This window comes from Osmia bicornis, chromosome 6, assembly GCF_907164935.1.
Source record: "Osmia bicornis bicornis chromosome 6, iOsmBic2.1, whole genome shotgun sequence".
Taxonomy (NCBI): Eukaryota; Metazoa; Arthropoda; class Insecta; order Hymenoptera; family Megachilidae; genus Osmia; species Osmia bicornis.
In genome coordinates this window covers 10,742,868-10,764,949 of record NC_060221.1, presented here as the reverse complement: position 1 = coordinate 10,764,949, position 22,082 = coordinate 10,742,868, and the positions used below count along the sequence as shown (strand labels likewise).

Genomic DNA, 22,082 nt, shown 5'->3' with positions numbered 1-22,082 from the left:
AAGCTACAAAAGGGTTCTGCATCTCTGTACAGTGTCTGTCTCACTTTCCTTAAAAATTGTTTTCCATGAAAAAGGGGACAAGTTTGCAGAGGAAAGAAATAATTAAACAAAATATTCCAAGAACTTTAATGAAAGCAATAAGCAAAGCCGTATGTGTCAATGAATGATGGAGATCGAAATTTCAGTAACGACAGAGAATGAGGTTAATTTGTCCCCTTCTAATTAGTGGAAGTCACGAGAGCATGTCCAGTAAGAAAATTACCACTTTTCTGACGGATGGAATCCGTAATTGCGGTACAAGAGTACTCAACCGATCATTAACTCGTATCGAACTGATGCATTCGATCGATGTATGAAACCACTTGTCAATTTCATAGAATTTCGTTTCCACTTCCTTCGTCGTTTCCGGTCTATCCCGTTTTCTGCCTCAATTTCAATTTCTAAAGACACTAATCATTCTAATAAAACAGAATATTCTGATTCAATTCTTGAACATTAAATTTAATTATTGATTTATTTACCCTTGAACAGTGAAGGCTAGGTCAATCGTAACCCAATCCTACAAAACATATACAAGGGTGTTAACCTAAAGTTAAATTTATAATTTTTAAAGTAACAGTGTGAAATTTAGAAAAAGAAAATAATATCAGATGCCAAATTAAATTAAAATTGGGTCTCTCTCCATGATCAGTCGTCCGAGGGTTAAAGTTCGGATTTTTATTCAATTTCAGCTTAAAACTTAGATAATTTTATTAAAATATTAATATCCCATTTCTATAGATGTACAATAGTAAACAAATATGTATTGTTTATAATATGAGATATTCGAGCGGTAGTTATATGAAACTGACTCATATTTCTGCCACATTTTAAAATTTATTAACCATTGAAATGTTATGACTCATCACTAAAAGTGCAGTCTACTGTATCATACATTTTCTAATACTAACGTACACGTGTTACATGTAGTTTATATACGGAGTGTCCCAAAAATAGCGTACGATCCGAAAATCACAGATATTTCTTTCAAAAAGAAATTAGAAGTTCCTTTACCATTTTCCAATCTACAGTCTCATTTTTGAGATATAAGCAATAATAGTAATACCTTAAGTTGGATTATATTTTTTTAAGCATAATCTAACTTGACTCAAACTAAACTAAATAATTTTTTGTTTGTTGCACCTCATTCTATGAAGAAAAAATTAATTCATTCTTGGTTGGTTTGGAGTGGAATAATGATAGGTTTGGTTAGATAATATTTAAAAAACATATATTATATATATAATATTAGTAATTTGACTAAAGCAGTTTAGATAATTTATGTTTCCTACATTACATCCTACATAAAACACAATGTGATTTGTAACTGCATTTGTTTTCTAATGATTGGATAAAAGAATTATAACTTTAATTAATTTCAATGAATTAACCTAACCTAACTATGTAATCGGTATAACGTGAACAAGTACTTACACATTATTGTGCTTAGGTATATTATAGCAGTGTATTAGTATCCAAACTTGACACTGCTATATTTTAACTTCCCACAGAAAAGATTTTATAAAATTTACAACATTTCAATTTATGTAGCACACTTGACATAAAACTTTCCAATGATATCGATCACATTTGTTTATTTATAGCTATTCTAAAACTGCCTAAGTTCAATAAAATGATTTTTAACAAAAAAAAAATCCGACTTCGAAATGCACTAAAAAGTGTGAAATAATTTCTATTCATTTATACCAGTATTCCACAGCTATTAATAAAATCGACTTAATCGTTAAATAGGATATTAAATACAGTTCAACCTTTTCGGAGACGGCGCACAATTAAAAATACCCTGTTATGGAAAGATGTTGATACATGGATGTGTCTGTTGCGTGCGCAAGAGATGATAGAAGCAAGATGGCGTGTGAGAGTAGGTAGACACTAGAATGAAAACACATGTACAACAGTATACTATTCACAATAAAGTTACATATTATAATTAAAAAACATACAACAACCCAAATATACCATCCTGCCAGAAACGATTTGATTGCGGTATGGCAAACTTGATAAATAATATGTCGTAAGTAACGGAACGTTATAGGTACGGCTAAAAAGATGTATAATTGTAACTATTGTATATGAAGTTGACAGCATTTTCGATGTATATGTAATTAATTCGCTTTGTTAACTTGAAATTATCAAATGGGCATTCGGTAACCGGCGTGTCATCGGTTGCCAATCCCTGAACTAGGATCTTCTGAGTAAAAGAAAAATTTTTTATTTTACGCTTCCTCCGAAAAGGTTGAAATGTATTTAGTATCCTATTTAACGATTAAATCGATTTTATTAACAGCTGTGGAATACTGGTATAAATGAAATAAAAATTATATCACACTTTTAGTGCATTTCGAAGTTGGATTTTTTTTTTTGAAAATTATTTTATTTTACACTTTTTAGTGGATCGAGCAGTATTTGTAGGATGCCGTAAGGTGGGTTACCGTTCTTATTGGATAATTACAATAACAATAGTTATTAACAATAACGAATTCCATAAATTTTTGCAAGTGAGATCATCGCAGAAATATCTCCTATTAGATGTGAAAGGTTTCATTGCGATCGGTACATTCCATGCAGAGTATCGCTAAAGAATAGGATTTTTGCAATAACAATAGTTATTAACAATAAAAAGTTACATAAATTTTTGCAAATGCGATCATCGTGGAAAGATCTACGATATGTGAAAGGTTTCATCGCGATCGGTGCATTCCTTGCAGAGTAGCGCTAAAGAATAGGAGTTTGCAATAACAATAGTTATTATATATGTACAGGTAGGTCTCGATTAGTGCGAGTAATAAATCCCCGAAATTGTTCGCACTCTTTGAATTCGTACTATTCGAATACTTGAAATATAAGAATTGGTTCTTACAAGGGACATTACCCAATCGACACACGTCGATTTTGATGCCCTTCGAGTATGATATAGAACTCAAAAACATATTTGACACGTATTTTTTTTTATCGGCAATCGTCCATGCTGAAGGGGTGAAAAAAATGATAAAAATAGATTATTTTTCAATATATTTTTTAAACAAATAAATTTATCAAAAAGGTGGCTACATAGAAAAATTTGCTGTTCAAAAACACACAAATTTCATTTTTAATTTTTCGCCTACACCTAATAGTTCCTGAGATATTCAAGAAAATATGTTTTGCAACCCCAACTTGGAGGGCTATTTTCATCCCTTCAGCATGGACGATTGCCGATAGAAAAAAATACGTGTCAAATATTTTTTTGAGTTCTATATCATACTCAAAGGGCATCAAAATCGGCGTGTGTCGATTGGGTAATGTCCCTTGTTAGTTAAAGAAAATATACGATCAAAATTTTGGGGAAAACTTCCGAAAGGCCCCCCCACCCCAGGACAACCAAACTTCGGATTTATAGTAATTGAGGGACGAGAAATCGAATGAGACCATTTTCAGAACTGGTAAATAAACCGTTCTCGAGATATACAGGGTATTCTAAAAGTCTGGGACACCCCTATTGTCTCGATAAGAAGGCATTTCCCCGGAAAATGACTAACCTAACCTAACCCGGACCTAAACGTAACATAACCCTAACTTTAGGTGGTTATTAACCAGTTAACTGTAAACTTTAGGTTAGGGTTAGGTTACATTTAGGTCCGGGTTAGGTTAGGTTAGTCATTTTCCGGGGAAATGCGTTCTTATCGAGATAATAGGGGGGTCCCACACTTTTAGAATACCCTGTATATCTCGTGACCGGTTTATTTACCAGTTCTGAAAATGGTCTCATTCGATTTCTCGTCCCTTAATTACTATAAATCCGAAGTTTGGTTGTCCTGGGTTGGGGGGGCTTTTCGGAAGTATACCCAAATTTTGAAATATACCTTTCATACGTATATTATTAAATTATAATAGCATAAACATGTTTATTATTTTTTAAAGTATTTTAACAGTATTGATTGCACTTTCTTCTGTTTTTTCATATCTTCGTATATGTGATGATAAACGCGCAGTATTTTATTCAAGTCTGTGTTAACTTGCATGCTTCGATCCATGTCTGGATCGAAAAAAGCCTTGCAAACCTCCCATTAACAGAACTTTTGTTCGCATTAAATGCGACCTGGTATCATTTTAAAATTCGCATTAAATCGAATATTGCACTATGTGAACTAGCATTAATCGAGACTCACTTGTATACTGGTTTTCGGTCGACGCGATATGTGTATAGAAACAGTAGAGAACAGGCGACTGTATGCTGACCCATACACCGCCAGAGTAGGCGGTAGAATACACGCAGGCATACGTAGAATTCAATGGAATAGTAAAACTTGCTTTTCACGAATATCCCGGAAACTAAAACTTTCAGTTAATTATGCATAATGAAAAAGTTCTTCAGTATCATGCCCCCGTCAACATATTAAAGGGTCATTAAAATCATCCTATGTTCAGATTAGAAACTTCCTGTATTTTGCAATAACAATGAAAAAATGAAAAATTTTTTTTTAATGAGACCAATCGGAAGACATACCCTACAAGATGCAAAAGGTTTCGTTCCGATAGGTCTATCCATCTCGGAGTAATCGGTGAACAAAGCCAGAAAAAAAACCATACATACTGATCGAATTGAGTATCCTCCTCCTCGGATAAAAAATAAAATGGATGTTCCATATTCTTATCCTTTTCTCTATTTCCTAATTATGTAAAAAAAATGCAATTGCACATCATACCATGGAGTTATGTATATTTTATCTAATACAATAATTTAACTTTGTATTTGCAATTGTATAACCTTACAACATACAGCGTTATATGAAACAAATAGAAATTTTTAAAGAACGAATGATAAGGAAAATAAGCAGGCTCTCAAATGACCCAGAATTTTACGTTCTCGATTTGGATGTCGTCCAATAATTTTAAATTCTGTAACAAGAATAAATTTACGAGCTCGAGCTCTTTAGGTGTCTAATGATTTTTATCGGCCTTATTTAACGATTCGTTGACGATGACCGCGCAGACAAAATATTTTTAGACTGTAAACATCCACTTTCCAAACTTCCTGCGTGAACGACTTCCTGGATACCTCCGCAATCATTTTACCGGGAAATATCTTTGATGGAATGTAAATAACGCGAAGAGAGAAGGATTTGAGCGTTCGCGTGGTTCTCTTCTTTTTCCTATCGCGAAATCAACGGCTAATCTTTTGGAGAATTAGTTCAAATGAATTTGAGTTCATGGAACTGGTATTTTTCAATAAAAAATATTCGTTTAATACAACTAATGATCTGGGTGTACTTCCAAAAGGCCCCCTCCACCCTAGGGCAGCCAAACTTCGGATTTATAGTAATTGAGAGACGAGAAATCGAATGAGACCATTTTCAGGTCCGGCAAATAAACCGTTCTCGAGATATACATATAAAATATACTCACATTCGGCTTGAAAATCAGACTGCGCATGCGCAAGAGAGAGTGAGGCTGCGCAATGGCTCTCTTACTCCCTCGGAGAGTCCTTTGCTTCCTCACGTGCTCCCTCAGCAAAACCAGAATGCTCACTCGTCACTCTTCCATCAGCTCTTAAGCGGTCAGCTTTAATTCAAATTTTAAAGCTTTTGTTCTTTGATTTTGATTTTAGTTTTTCTTATTCCTCTATTACTATAAATCCGAAGTTTTCCCAAAATTTAACTTCTATAAAGAGAAGATTGTTTTACATTTATTTGATGTCTATGATACTATTAACTTCTTAATTTTACGTTTATTGCTCATTAATTAATTGAAATCTATTTAACTTGATATCATTATTTTTAAATAACATTTCAATACTTTTATCAGGATATAAAATAGTTATAGTTTGCAACATTTTAACAATTTTTCTAAAATAAAATTAGACTGTTACTTACTTTGAATAAAAAGATAATTTTTATGATTAGCGTATTATCATTTTTAGAAAATTAATTTCAATTTATCTGGTGTATTAAAAAAGTGAACCTGTTTATTATTTCTACAAATAAGTTACTTTGTGGTGAATGAATAGATTCTGCCCACCATATATTGAATAGTAGTATTTCTAAATGTGTGAAATTTGTAGAAATATAATTAATGCTTAAGTGATATTTAGTGGAATTCAAATGCAATTTTCTTGAAAACGAAGCTAGACGTACGTACTTGTTTTTGTACATAGAATGGTCCCTTTTATGATTGCACCGTTAATGCTTGGGCACCATCTATATAATTTCCATTAACATTTTAATATACAAACATAGTAGGTTTTAATTGACCAAACATGATAGGTTTCCATAAAAAAAATGGTCTCACCACTTCCTATAATGCGTTCTCCACATTGCCACTTTTTTACAAGCTATTAATGATTATTCAAAAGTTATTACATTTATTACAATATTTTTAAATGTCTTTTTAAATTATTACAATATTGAACATATGGACGCATCTAAATTTCTTTATATTTTATATTTTTTAAGATTCCAAGATTGAAGAGAGCCTTAGAAAACAGATACACTGATCATGCAAAAAATTAAGATCACATTAACATCTCAAAAAGTATAAGAAAATTTAATTACGTTCATTTTATAGGCTCCTTCTAGTGTTACATAATTCATTTAAACTGTTTTTTAATAACGCAAGAAATAATGAGTTATTTTAGGTGTAATTCTTATTCACTCAACCTGTACATGCTGAATTTATGTCTATATATTTTGACACGTTCTGTAGAAACTGTATTCCGTTCTGTATACAAACATCGACAGAATGCAAGGTAGCCTTCAATAGAAATCGTTAACGCAAAGCAAAATATAATCGGGAAGCGGAAACAATCCTACAAACTCCGTTTGCACGTTTTCCTCGTCGGTGACGTCTCGTTTGCAAAAGGAGTACATTTTCCGTGGTAGAATCGTTATTTCAACTTGTTCAGATTGAGATTTATCGGTAAACGTGTTTCAATGTGCCTTCGAGTGAATTTTAAACATTCACCTGATGAAGATAAATGTTATCACGTATCGCTAAATCGTTGTTTGGAATATCACTTTCATTGTTTGTTATATACATAGCACAAAACGTGATGCTAGGAAATTGTTTGATTTTTATATCATTTTTCTATGTGCTTAATTACTTGCTGTAAATAAGAAAAATGTTCAGACTGCTTTCTTCTGTTTTGTCAAAGTAATTTATGTGAATTTGACGTTGACAGTGAATATTTGAACGATTGTGTAAATAATGGGGTTGAAGAAAAATAATATTTCAATTGTAGAATGTACAAATTGAATTCAAGAGGGAATTTGAGCGAAGATTAATAAGCAAGTTGGAAAGGTATTGTAACAAATAAGTGACTTAACCCTTCCAAAAATCGCCTACCGAATACAGGATAGTAATCTCAATTCAATCATACAAATTTTACTAATTAATTGTTTATTACTAATTTTCATAATTTTAGCAAATATTTTCATTTTTAAGTACATATCTCGATATTTATTAAATTGTATAAATTATTTTATATTTTTCTAATTTCATAGCGCTGGATCAGAGAAACGCTCTCCAATTGAGGCTCCCTCCATGGTCCGCCATTCTTAATAAACAATAGGAAAAATTTTAGTTGCTATTTTAGATACCATAAACAAAGTTAAATAAAAAAAACAGATGCCACAGAAAAAATTATAGTAATTATACAGGGTGATTCTCTCGCAACGCAACACAAAAGCCGTCCCGCACAATGGAACCCTGCTGTTTTTGCGGGTAAAGAGACCCAGGAGCCATATCGCCGGACCCAAAACTGCTTTGTGTGTGTTTATGGTTGAGACGAAGACAAAAGACGGAACAGCAGGAGTTCCATTGTGCGGCACGGCTTTTGTGTTGCGTCGCGAGAAAATCACCCTCTATGAAAGAAATTATTAAAGGGTGACCTGTACAATCTGTGGACTCTCTAGTTCTATTAACTCTAAAAAGTGACAATATACTGATTGTAAGTTTCACAATTTATTTTGCTATAGTAAAATAATAGTGATCCATATTATTATCCAACGTCACGATTAACAGTTTAAAAAAAAGAAATCTAAACAAAAAAGAACAGAACATAAATAATTCCAAACTTTTACGAAGCAGCGCTGCATCAAGGAGCGGTTTACAAGGGAGCTATAACCTTGGGCCGTATTTAAAGCCTTCCTTTGACTATGTCAAAAAATACTAAATGAACTGTTTTAACCTTTGTTCTTTTTTGACGATTAAATGCTATTTAATTTTATTTAGAATAAATTTCAATTTCAAAACCAAATGTACTCTCGAAGGTTTGATAGCACTGGGCCCCAAGAATTTCAATCCGGCTTTAATGTTCGTTTGATATTTGGAATTTAAAGTGTATGTTTTACACCATACATGTACGCACTTCGCAAGTGATTATTCGGCTTTGGAGGACGTATACATACATACGCCGATCACAGCAAAGGGATTAAAAAAATTGTTTTATATATAAATATGAAATATCAGAATAGATGAAGTTTAAATTCTGATATTCTATATTTAATTTTTGTTAAACGTTTAGTGTAAGAACCAATTCACAGTAATTTTATCTTTAGAATATTACAGAAATATAAATCATCTACAAAATACTATTTTTCTTTTTGTTTCCAATATTATAGAACTAAAAGATCATCTAAATTAAGGAAACCTGAGAAACAACTTTCGAAATAATCAACAACGGCTGAAAAAATATTCATTTAATGACGTCTATGTGTCTATATTGAAGGAGAAACCGCAATATTTGCGTTCAAGAAGAAATTTCATATAAAATAGAGAAATATTTATGAAGAACGAATATCCTGAAGAGTCGACATGTATCTCAAGGCATTATGCACATTGATCCTGGCGAAAAGGTGATCAAGAGTTTCTTATATTCCCATGTAAGCATTTATGGGATAAAGATCAAGGATGGAGCTGAACATGTTCTTCGTCTGCATCGCGGTAAGTATTTATTCTTTACAAAGAGTTAAATTATTCGATCCATTCCTTTGTACACCACTTAGCAATATTGTACCTAAAATTGGATGCATAAAGTGTGATTAAACGCCTCTAAACATTTGAAACTTTAATATCTCTTATACATATATAATAAAGTTGCTACAATATAATTTCATATTTCTTCTTTATAGTTTCATTAATACAATCAGAATTATGTAATATATTAACCCTCTGACGCGACGGCGGACCATGGAGAGAACCTCAATTTTAGTTTAATTTTGTATTTCATATTATGAAGTAAAAAAGAATGTAGAACTTAATTAGTATTAGCATCTAAAGACCTTCTTGCATCCAATAATGCAATTTGGATGTTTAGAACATTGCTATATTTAACGAAAAATCAAATTATATTACACGTGAAAGAATCAGTATTTTATATTTAAAGTTATATGCACGTTTTATAATAATAATACATATCACTACACGTCGCGTCGTTTGCAAAATATGCATAATCCATTTGCACACGATTTTGCTTACAGTAGACTCTTGTTATATTGCCGCGGTCGGAGCTATAGAAGTGGAAAAGTGAAGTTTTCAAGCTCACATTTAGAAAAAAGAAAGGAGATAGTAGAGTACTATGTTCATTAGACTTTGATTCTGTAAGAACACGGAATATGATTGAGAATTCGTGTGAAAATCGGCAATATAACAAGAGAATTTACTGAATTTTATTTCTTAAACAACACTTGTCCTAAATAATTCAAAATATACTCTACATATATTTGTCTTACTATTTCATCTCTTACACTTGTTACATGAAAATGATAAAAATATAAGAACGTTTGTACTAAAGAGGGTATAGTATACTGTAACAGCAATGAAATCTGCGGAAGATCGCAAACGTGTGGAGAGATTTCGCTGTGATAAAAACGTGAAGACACGAGTGTACAATAAGCTCCGTGTTTGCAAAGGGTATTGGCGTTTGACATACAGATATTACATGGTCGACGAACGATGAGGATTTCCTGGAAACGACGGATGCGTCACAAAAGAAGCTCCAAACGCAGTTCCAAACTTATTTCACGTACAGTTTCACTCACATCCCAGTGAACGTAGAAATTTTATTCGATGTCGATATAGAGAACTACTATTGACGTTCATTCTTTTATATTGCTTTTATTTATTTTGTGTCGCATCAAGAGCTAAAGTTATTAATGATCTGTGTACAATTAATTGTACAAAAACATTAGATTATACACATTATATATTATACATTACATGTAGGGTCATATTGTAATACATATTATGTAGGGTCCCATTTAAATCAATCTACTCGAATATTTTCGAAAATATTGATAATACACAAAAAATCTTTCGGACAAAAGTTACATGATTTCAAGATACAAATTATCTAGTGCACCTTAATTTTTGAAAATAGCATGATACATTTTTGATTCCATAACGTTGTAGCAGATGTCCAGACGAGTTCAACGACTTATAATATTGTAACCTTCTGATGACTTAAACTTCAGAAAAACGGAACAGATTCACAGGAATATTGAATGATAAAATTTGATTTAATAGGGTGTTAGATTAGATTCACCATTTGCAATTTATAAAAACTAAGGTTATTTTTATGTCTTTTCTACACGTCCATATAGAAGAAAGCTATTTTCACCAGATAATTTGCTTCCTGAAAGCATATAACTATAAAATTTGTTTGTATCATCAATATTTCCGAAGATATTCGAGTGGGTCAATTTAAATGGGACACCTCGGGTACTAACTATACATGCCTGGATACCTACCTATGTATAAGTAGAACGTGATTACATTCAATTTTTGAGCATAACGCTTTTTCTTTTAAACCTTGAACAGCCAAGCCTGGGACAATCGTGACCCAAACTTACAAAACGTATATGAGGATACTAACATAAAGTTAAATGTATAATTTTGAAATGAAAGGGTTTCATATATTGGAAGAATAACTTTTAAAGAAAGAGTTTAATATCTAGAAAATGAAAATAATATGAAATACAGGATTAAATTAAATTCGAGGCTTTCTGCGTGCTCCACCGTTCATGGATTGCGGTTAAACAGTCAATTCGACGCCTAACATAAACAATTAACATTGTAACTTTTGTTACGATATTTTGCAATATCTGTAACACAAATGTATCGAAAAAGGATGCTCTTTTCTTCTGTGTAGGAACCATGCTTTTATTACAACTGTAATTATTTTTGACCGACAAAAATGACTGGCTTCTGATCTCAAAAACATTGTATTTTAAATTACAGAAAATATGAATCATTTAAAAGTACTCGAATAAATAAGAAAAAAGCTATAATTAAGTTGTTGTTGCACTAATGGAGACAAATAGCAGATGTAAAGAATAGAATCAGAAAATTGTAAATCGCTCTCCTGTAAACTTAGTATAAACTATAATAGTTACAATGTTGTCCATATGATAATTCTGGGAGGCCAATTTTGAGACGAGTTATAATAACTTGACTATCGACGTTCACCCTTGTCATCTTTACTCTACTATATATTTCACTAAAGAACTGATTATTTCCTTTCTCTTAATCAAGATAAAAAACATTGATTAAATATCCGGTAATTATTGAGATTAGGTTACACCTCACCGATTTTGATGAAATTTAAATATATTGTAAAACTCAACATTTTGAACAACTTTTTCCTATACATATAACCGCCGCTCGGCCTTAATTTTCAAGATATTTTCGAAAAACTGTCGAAACTAACACGTTGAATTCTGGCCATCCGTGTGCGTCCGTGACAACGTACGCATTAGTGTGAGATCACCGCTTTTCTACTGTTTTTGCAGGCAGCAGCACGGCGACCGATATCAATATATACATACATATATTACGGGTGGGCTTAAAAATTAATTTAACTAATTTTCATGATTTTGAATCCCCGTAAGTGTGTCTGGTCGCCTAACGGCGACCAGAATATCATTTTACCCTAACCTAACTTAATTGACTGATTAGGTAGAGTAGATTGGGTTAGGTTAGGCTATATTAAATTCCTAGCTGCCATCATAGCTACGATACATTGAAATCATAAATGCAGAAGTACTTACACAAGGTATATATTGGTCATTGGTCGCCGTGCTGTTGCCTGCAGAAACAGTAGAAAAGCGGCGATCCCATACTAATGCGTACGTTGTCACGGACACACATGGATGGCCAGAATTCAATGAGTTAGTTTCAACAGTTTTTCGAAAATATCTCGGAAACTAAGGCCGAGCGGCGGTTATATGTATAGGAAAAAGTTGTTCGAAATGTAGAGTTTTACAACATATTTAAATTTCATCAAAATCGGTGAGGTGTAACCTAATCTCAATAATTACCAAATATCCTGCTGTATCCATAATTTGGAGACAGATACTGAATGCAGAACATGTGCCATTGATCGAGAAGGATTGACCTATTGTATTAAGTATTCCTTTTAGTTGAATGAAACTTTTGTATTGTAAAATTGTCCTTAAAGACCAGATGATTTATAATTTTAGCAAAAATATAATTACATTTTTTGCAATTTTACCTACAAAACAGGTTCATTTTAGGATGGACTCTGTAAAATTAACGTCGAACTGGTGTGCTTCCTAAAGATAGTACTATTACTGCCTAAAAAGTAGGTTTAGATGAATTGATGAGTCAAATTAAAGGTAACAATTATTTGTTACTTCTACAATTATTCATCCTAAAATCATTTTCTGTTTTTAACCGACTTCGAAAAGGAGGAGGTTACTCAATTCGATCAGTATGTACTTTTTTTTTTTTTTTTTTGTGTGTGGGTTCACCGATTGCTCCGAGATGGATGGACCAATCGGAACGATACCTTTTGCATCTTGTAGAGTATGTCTTCCGATCGGTCCCTTGAAAAAAAATTTTTCATTTTTTCATTGTTATTGCAAAATACAGGAAGTTTTTAATATCAAGATTGGACGATTTCAATGACCTTTTAATATGTTGTGGGGGACATGATTCTGAACAACTTTTTCATTATGCATAATTAACGGAAAGTTTTAGTTTCCGAGATATTCGTGAAAAACTATTGTTACTACTACATTGAATTCTACGTATGCCTACGTGTCTCTACCGGTGTATGAGTCAGCATGCAGTCGCCGATTCTCTACTGTTTCTTATATACATGTGTACTCTGCAAGGCATGTACCGATTGCGATGAAACCTTTCACATCTAATAGGAGATATTTCCGCGATATCTCACTTGCAAAAATTTATGCAATTTGTTATTGTTAATAACTATTGTGATAACTTGTATGGAACTTGTTATCGTTAAAAACTATCGTTATTGCAATTAACCAATAAGAACGGTAAACCACCTTACGGCATCCAACAAATACTGCTCGTTCCACTAAAAAGTGTGAAATAAAATAATTTTTAACAAAAAATACAACCGACTTCGAAATGCACTAAAAAGTATGAAATAATTTCTACTTCATTTATACAAATACCCAACAGCTATTAATAAAACCTATTTACCCGTTAAATAGTATACTAAATACATTTCAACCTTTTCGGAGGCGGCGTAAAATTAAAAAATTTTTCTTCTACTAGGAAGATTCAGGCGTCGATAACCTATCAAATCATTATTGACAGCATCGTATATTCGGGTATTTTTAATTTTGCGCCGCCTCCGAAAAGGTTGAAATGTATTTAGTATACTATTTAACGAGTAAATAGGTTTTATTAATAGCTGTTGGGTATTTGTATAAATGAAGTAGAAATTATTTCATACTTTTTAGTGCATTTCGAAGTCGGTTGTATTTTTTGTTAAAAATTATTTTATCATAAATGAAAATGATCGAAAGACATGTGGTACTATCACGTGTAGCTTAGGTTTTTCTCCATTACGGGAAAGTGTAAAGGAGAAACTTAACTGCTGTTCTCAATTGTCTTTGTTCTTTACATACCAGAGCAGGAATGTCTACGTTAAATTTCTTCAACGTTCTTCCAAAATTTAACTTAATCTTAATTTTTGCATGAATATTGAAATTAATATATGAGTTAAGTTTTTTAACAGTTTCTTTTTGACACTTAATTTTATATTAACGAAGGACATCATGAATTTTGCTTTATATTCAATATTATATGCAAACTGAAGATCATTACAAAAGTAAGAATCTAACTACAATACATTCATGTAGATTTATTAATATATCAAAAATGTTAATCTCTTTTCCAAATACAGTAAGCGCTTGATAATTGCCTGCACTTTGAGCTCTGGAGGGGGGCACTTCTTAAAAACGGCGAATTATTGATCGTCAGTGGCATGCGTGCCTTTTCTGCATTTCTTTTGTTTCTCTAACACAACTATACATTTTTTGGTTATCTAACAATAAATAATATGTAGGTAATAAGTGAGAGTGTCGGAGTGCATGCGTTAGGTGTCCCTAACGAGGAATTATATGACGTAGAATTACAAAACGCCTACTGTAAATTAGTCTTACCTTTTAACTAAGGGATTCATACAATATTCTAAAAAGATCAATGAAACATGATTAATCATGAAATATTATTATCAGCCTTATAAGTATCAGAGGACAGCGACTAACGATTCATTACCAAAGGTGCTTTACAGCACCTTTCGAAGTTTCGAGTAAATTTTTTTCGTTAAGAAATCACTTCTCCTCTAGGCAACATGATTTACACATAGCAAGGAGTGGCTTCATATCAAATACTTTTCTATCGATGTAACTATGGTCGTAAGGAAAGTTTAGCTGTTACGTCCTAGATGGTATTTACCGAAGTCCGTCACGTAGGAAATACGTGCGTGTATTGCGGATTTATCGTAGTCATGTTTCGTCATGTATCCATGTAACATAGAAAATAAAATGTCTTTACATCGAACTTGGTGAAAAATTCTCTCTTTTCTATGATACATGTAACCATAATAAGACCTTGTAATTAATTAGGAACGCTATATACACTTCATGATAAAAGTTTAATTAAAGAAACATTTGTATTACCAATAATTGTCAGGTAATAATTTTATATTAACCCTTTGAGGCCCAGATAGCACAGAAACATCGTTCAAACATCTTAATGATATCTGTTCCAGATATTGAGGATATCTTACGAATATCTGAAAAGTCCTGCGAATGCCTGAAATACGTCCTGTTGACATCCTATGTTAGAAAACGGGATGTCTTAAAGATGTCGTACCGATATCCGACAGATGCTTTACAGACGTTTTAAAGATGTCTTATGAATGCCCTAAAGATATCTTATAAACGCCCTAAAGATATCTTACATATACCCTACAGATGTCTTATAAATGCTGTTTAATTAAAATATGTACAATCGTTTTTAGTATAATAATATTTTATTCAAAATATACAAAGTATTCATTCAAAATTGTTTCGCAATTACATTTTTTCTATCGAAAGCTCTTCTTAACCAATTTTGGATTGATACCTCCGTTGTCCTTTTACTATCGGCAAGGTTTGCCGTTTCAGCAGCAACTAAAATAAGAATTTGTACATGTTCAATTATACAGAAATCAACATTGGAAACATTATAAACAGAAACGGAATCTAAATTATTAAAAGAATCAATATTCTATGAAAGATTTTCAGAAAGTAATGAAACTATATTAAAAAATAATAACAACGAAATAATAATCACTTTATTTACTTACGCTCTTTTTGAATAATCAAAATCCAACAAACAGCAAATAGCTAATACTGCACGACACACAAAGCGAAATACAAACTTCAACGACTCGCAGGAAACTGACCTTGACTTGTACTGACCGTCTTCTTTATAACACCCCGACTTGGAGGACCTTTCCTTAAGGGGGTAGACACGGGTAATAGTAGCGCGTTGACTTTACCGGCAAAAATGGGCCTAAACATGGGTTTACGGGATTCGACTTTTCGTCCTTATATGAGAGAATTTCGGGCTGGGTGAAGGCTTATTCGAAAGCGGAAGGTCCAGTGCAGTACGGTCAACTCATGTTCCAGTGGAATTATATTGATGTTTAGTAATATAAGCGTCCAAAGTAGAGGAAAAAATCGACAAAATGCACTCGCGGAATCGAAGCATTTTTTGGCCACTAAAAGAGTACTGTGATTGAAATCATGAGTTGACCGTACTGCATTAGACCTTCCTCTTTCGAATGAGCCCTCACCCAGCCCGAAATTCTCTCATATAAGGACGAAAAGTCGAATCCCGTAAAAGCATTCGTACAGACCAATTCCGCCATTTTGTGGATAATACAGACCAAGTCACGTGACAAATTCAGTTCAGCTAGTTATAAGGTGGCATCTAACTAAGAAGACTGTCGATTTGGAATCGTAGCCAAAATCAGGCGTTAGTTTGGTTACGTCACTCGACTGTGTCAGCGAAGGCAAGCGAAAAAAGCAACAACGCCCAAACGCTGAGTGAGACGCACTACAGTCATGTTGTCCTTCTCTCATTCTGAATGTTGAGATCGTACCTTTTCGCTAAGTTTTGACTGACGCCCGCCTGGATTTTTCACAGCGCCCCATAACAAACCTCGCTCAAAGTGAAGGTATAACAAGAGAAGAATATACCTCCTCTTTGCAATAATTCTGCAAATGTTTACATACATAAGTTGTATATGAGATGTTTATTTATTTAAATTATTTGCATTCACTCAGAATATTGACTAACACTCCTTTGTATTTTTTAGTAGTTTCGAAAAACAAAGTTACTATAGGTTTTTGGAAATACAATCATCACGCAAATGGGACGAAGTATATCTTTTTGGTAAGAGATAGGAAAAAGCTATTGATGTAAAAGTTTAATGGTATGATTTATGAAAAATATGAGATCTCACGAAATATTAGTTTTTTAAACATTGTGCTGTTAGATATAGGTGATAGGTAATAGTGAGAGGGAATAGTAGCGAGGGGTGAGAAGGAGAGAAGGAGCCGAGGCCCCTCCATTTATTAGATCTAATATGTACTACTTTTTATCCAGAATTTTCCAAGGTGTTGATACGAGTAAAGAAAGAAATGCAATTCTATTTAAACAAAAAGTGCATCTGCATTTTTTTAGTGCATCGTTGCATTCACGAAGAAAATGAAGTCATAGAAAAATAAACATTATCATACCATAAAACTTTTACATAAACAGCTTTTTCCTATCTCTTACCAAATTCAAGATATAACCCGTCCCAATTGCATGATGTATCCTGTATACTTTGATTAATTAAAAAAAATTTATTCAAATAAATTGATAACTTTTTCTAAAAAGTATTCTCAGATAGTACGTTCCTTCGGTTCTTCAGAGTAGGCATATATTTTTCAGCAGCGAGGGGTGCTACGGTCCGCTATATAAAATCCACGCGTTTGGTCAGTCAAAATTTACCGGAGCGGGACAATTCTATCATTTAGGTTGAAAGAAGGATAGCATGATCACCCTACATCTCACTCTAACCACGCGCCAATGTTTCGCTTTCGTTCTTTAGGCGGACCGTCGCGATGCCTCTGCTGAGATGAGCGTTTGAATGTGTTTGTGAAAATACTTGAGGCGCTGTAGCCTTCCTAGATCGTGTTGCGCGCACGCTAGCTGAGAATTAAACCTTTCAAGTTCGTACCAGATCACGCAAGTGGCTCCACCAGGCCCAACGAAAAAACTGCTGTAATACCGACGTCCCCCTTAAGGGGTAGTGTACGTGACGTCACCGATTCGGGACGTCGGTATTACAGCAGTTTTTTCGTTGGGTCTGGTGGAGCCACTTGCGTGATCTGGTACGAACTTGAAAGGTTTAATTCTCAGCTAGCGTGCGCGCAACACGATCTAGGAAGGCTACAGCGCCTCAAGTATTTTTACAAACACATTCAAACGCTCATCTCGCCAGAGGCATCGCCACTATACGCCTGAAGAACGAAAGCGAAACATTGGCGCGCGTTTAGAGTGAGATGTACGGTGATCATGCTATCTTTCTTTCAACCCAAATGATAGAATTGTCACGCTCCGATAAATTCTGACTGACCAAACGCGTGGATTTTACATAGCACACCGTAGCACTCCTCGCTGCTGAAAAATATATGCCTGCTCCGAAGGAACGGGCAATCTGAGAATTATTTTTAGAAGAAGTTATTAACTTTTTTAAATAAATGTTTTTTAATTAATAAAAGTATACAGGATACGTCATGCAATTGGGACGGGTTATATCTTGAATTTGGTAAGAGATAGGAAAAAGCTGTTTATGTAAAAGTTCAATGGTATGATAATGTATATTTTTCTGTGATTTCATTTTCTTCGTGAATGCAACGATGCACTCAAAAAATGCAAATCCACTTTTTATTTAAATGGAATTGCATTTTTTTTTTTTACTTGTCAACTCCTTGAAACATTATGCATAAAAAAGTACTATGGTACTATTAGAACTAATAAATGGAGGGACCTCGCGACTATACAGTAAAAGTTGAATATGTGCAACAATTCATATATTCAGCCGAGGTGTCGAATCTCGGATTATATGCGATGGCCAGCCAAGCGTGAACGTAGAAAGGGACAGACAGTGGAGGAGAGAGCGAGAGGTCCAATGATCAAAGGAAAGAGCCGAAACATATCGGTGTGACTAATACTAATTCAATTATAAAACTTTTTTATTTTTGACTTTCTTTAAACGAAATTTTTACTAGCGCATTGGTGAAATTTTTCTGATTATAATGATACCAAACACGATATAGTTTGAATGGGGCGAGGTTTGTTATGGGACGCTGTGAAAAATCCAGGCGGGCGGCAGTCAAAACTTAGCGAAAAGGGACAATCTCAACATGCAGAATGAGAGAAGGACAGCATGACTGTAGTGCGTCTCACTCAGCGTTCGTGCGTTGTTGCCTTTTTCGCTTGCCTTCGCAGCACAGTTCGAGTGACGTAATCAAGCTGACGCTTGATTCTGGCTACGATTCCAGATCGGCAGCCTTTCTACTTAGACGCCACCTTATAACTATTAGCTGAACTAAATTTGTCACGTAACTTGCTCTGTAGTATCCAGATAATGGCGGAACTCGTCTGTGAGAATGCAATCGCGACTTTTCGCTTTTCGTCCTTATATGAGAGTATTTGAGGCTGGGTGAGGGCTCATTCGAAAGAGGAAGGATCAATGAAGCACGCTCTGGTCATCGTTTGAGTCATAAAACTGTTTTAGTGACCTAAAAATACCTTTGATTCTGCGGATGTATTTTCTCGATTTTTCCTCTACTTTGGACACTCATATTATTAGATATTAACAAAATATCGTTCAATCATGACCAGAGCGTGCTGCATTGATCCTTCCTCTTTCGAATGAGCCCTCACCCAGCTTCAAATACTCTTATATAAGGACGAAAAGCGAAAAGTCCCGGACCCCTTTTTAGGCCCATTTTTGCCGGTAATGTCACCTCGCTGCATTACCCTAGTCTACCCCCTTAAAGGGTTATATAGAGTTGCGAGGCCCAAAAAATGCCGTTTTTTGTGATTTTTTTTTGGAAAAGCATATGATTATATTTCTTTCAACTTTTTGCACATTACAATACAACTATTGAAGAGTCTTCAGCAATTTTTCCAAGTAAAAATATGCTGTTTACAGCGAAATATTGTAATATTCCCGAGGCGCTTTGAAAAAAACTTGATTTGCGGTGACCATTTTTTCTCGATTCGAGGTTATCTGGCAAACCGGCAAAATAATGTCGTTACTGTATACTACAATCTAGTACGTGATCGAAGGATTTTGAAAAAATTTGATTTTTGACAAAATAGCGGATGTTTAAAGTCAACACTTCGATTTTCAGGTAGAATATCGACCATTTTTCGTCCAGAAAACTGAAAGTGTGCAACATAAAAAAAAAATCCTTCGATCACGTACATACTAGTCTTTTATGTTCTTAAGTAGTTCTGAAAATTTCATTTAGATCAGTGCAATAGTTTCAGAGAAATCGTGGTCACCGATTTTGAAAACACAGTTTCGAGAAAAACGCGTTTAAAGTTTTAAAAGTAAATTACCTGCAGATTATTTTTTTTTTAACTTACCTTCGAGAACCAACAATCAACCTCGTTTTAACGGCTGTAACTGCCTCTATGGTCGGCTCACACAATAAATAGTCTAAAACAATGTATGTATTAGATGGGTATCCAAAGAAGTAAGGGGGCGTCACGCGGCAGCTGCTGCCTGGCTCGGGTAGATACAAAACGGCCTGTATCTTCGACAATTTTGAGCGGCAAGATTTAAAACTTTCAGAAAATATTCTTAAGACTATATACTTTGAGAAAATAATATTTTTGAAAAATCGATTTTTTCAACTTTGTTAACTGTATATAACCCCTTAAGGGGGTAGACACGGCACATGACGTCACCGATTTGGGACGTCGGTATTACAGCAGTTTTTTCGTTGGGCCTGGTGGAGGCACTAACGCGCTACTATTACCCGTGTCTACTCCCTTAAGAAAGGTAAACATGCTGACAGAACGCATATGACCTACCTCAAAACATTGTCCAAAAGGGTCTAGCCGGATAAGCATAGCGAATCCTGCTTTTCTCTATCTTAAGAGGCCAAGGCAATTGGTTAAATATTGTATATTTCTTCAGCTATACTCTCAAATGATTGAAAATTGTATTAGGAATCGTAATGGTATTAAGAAAAAAACGCGTTTACACATTTCAATATTACCCTTCTTATGAAACTATGTTACATTCATATAAAAATTCTTCAGGGCTACCTGAACAACACGTCCTGACCAGTCACACTTATAAATACATTTAGCATTCATTCCATTGAAATTTGTTTCATTTAACAATGCGTTCGAATAATTAATACGTTCGTTTCGTACGTTATAAAGATGCCTTAAAGACATGAATTTTAGATGTCTTTACAACGTTCGTTTCGTACCCTGTAAAGATGCCTTAAAGACATGAATTTCAGATGTCTTAACGACGTTCGGGACAAAATATCGTAAAGATGTCCAGGTAAGGTCGTAAGACGTTCAGACCTAAAATGGTCGTAAAATGGATGTCTTTAAGACATCCTGTGCTATCTGGGGGATGAAGCACTTCTGAGTTCGTTATATGTATACATACATTCGCGATCAGATCAATATTCTCTAAGCCGTAGAGTCTAGGGAAAATGACGATATAGGGGAAACAAGAATTCTCAAAATCCTAATTGTGACGATAATAATATCAAAAATAATTTGAAAACTTGATGGGCAGCCACAGACCTGTATACAATATACAGGGAAGCTCATCCTATACATCGCTGCCCTTCACAAGAATGTCGAAGGGACAGGACAGGAGCCCTTCCTGCAAGAGGAGGGAGACGGTAACTCGGAAAATCTAGGGGGAAGGCACCGCCATCTTCCTTCGAGAAGCCAACTATGCTTACTGCTGTACATCTAAATTGAAATTGTAACAACGGTAAACAAGAAACTTCGCGAACACGACGCGGTCTGGAAGCGTCCAGATAATTTCGAGAAAAGACAAGTATAGGCTATCGCGGGAGGCGAGGACGCGAAACGCGATCGCGGAAAACGCCAAATTCATTCTTGACAACACGATCGTTGATTACGGCGGCCGCAGATAGCAACGAACGGATATAAATTAAGGGCTCGCGACCGACTCGGTCTATTTTGCCTGCTGTTAGTCGAGGGAGAGGACGGGGTAAGACCATCTGCCGCTCCTGGTCGGCAGGCTCCGGCAGAAGAGTACGGCAATAATACATGGACGCCTGCCGGAGAAGAGCGAGAGAGATTCCGGTAGGAGAGTTCGGCGACAATACCTGGACGCCTGTCAGTCGAGAAAGTACAGAGCATCTTCTGGACGCCCTAGCAGAATTAGTTTTCTGGACGCCCGTTTGATGTGGAGAGTTCGGCGATTTTACCTGGACGCCTATCGAACGAGAGAATTATGAGCATTGCGCGCACTGTAAAATGTCTTGTGCAAATAAATAAAAGGAACTGCATCTTAAACCTTATAATCCCATCTAATCCAATAAATCCTGTCTGTCCAACAGACAGACTGTCCAACTGTCCAACTTGTGTTTCAAACCGGTAATAAACTGAAATAAACATTTAAACGAAATACAATTACCATTTTTGGTAAT

The 22,082-nt window shown here is 34.5% G+C and overlaps 1 protein-coding gene across 3 annotated transcripts in view; it reads left to right on the top strand.

Moving 5' to 3' along the window:
- Window positions 1-22,082, top strand: part of LOC114880932 (endoglucanase E-4-like) — an 85,344-nt gene that overhangs the window by 6,820 nt on the left and 56,442 nt on the right. For 2 of the 3 annotated variants that reach the window (XM_046286042.1, XM_046286041.1), the window contains exon 2: window positions 8,658-8,979. The exons of the other annotated variant lie outside the window; for it this stretch is intronic. In XM_046286042.1, the coding sequence (XP_046141998.1) occupies window positions 8,947-8,979 (33 nt within the window). In that variant the 5' untranslated portion in view covers window positions 8,658-8,946. The remainder of the gene's footprint in view (window positions 1-8,657; window positions 8,980-22,082) is intronic. 3 annotated transcript variants of the gene reach the window in all.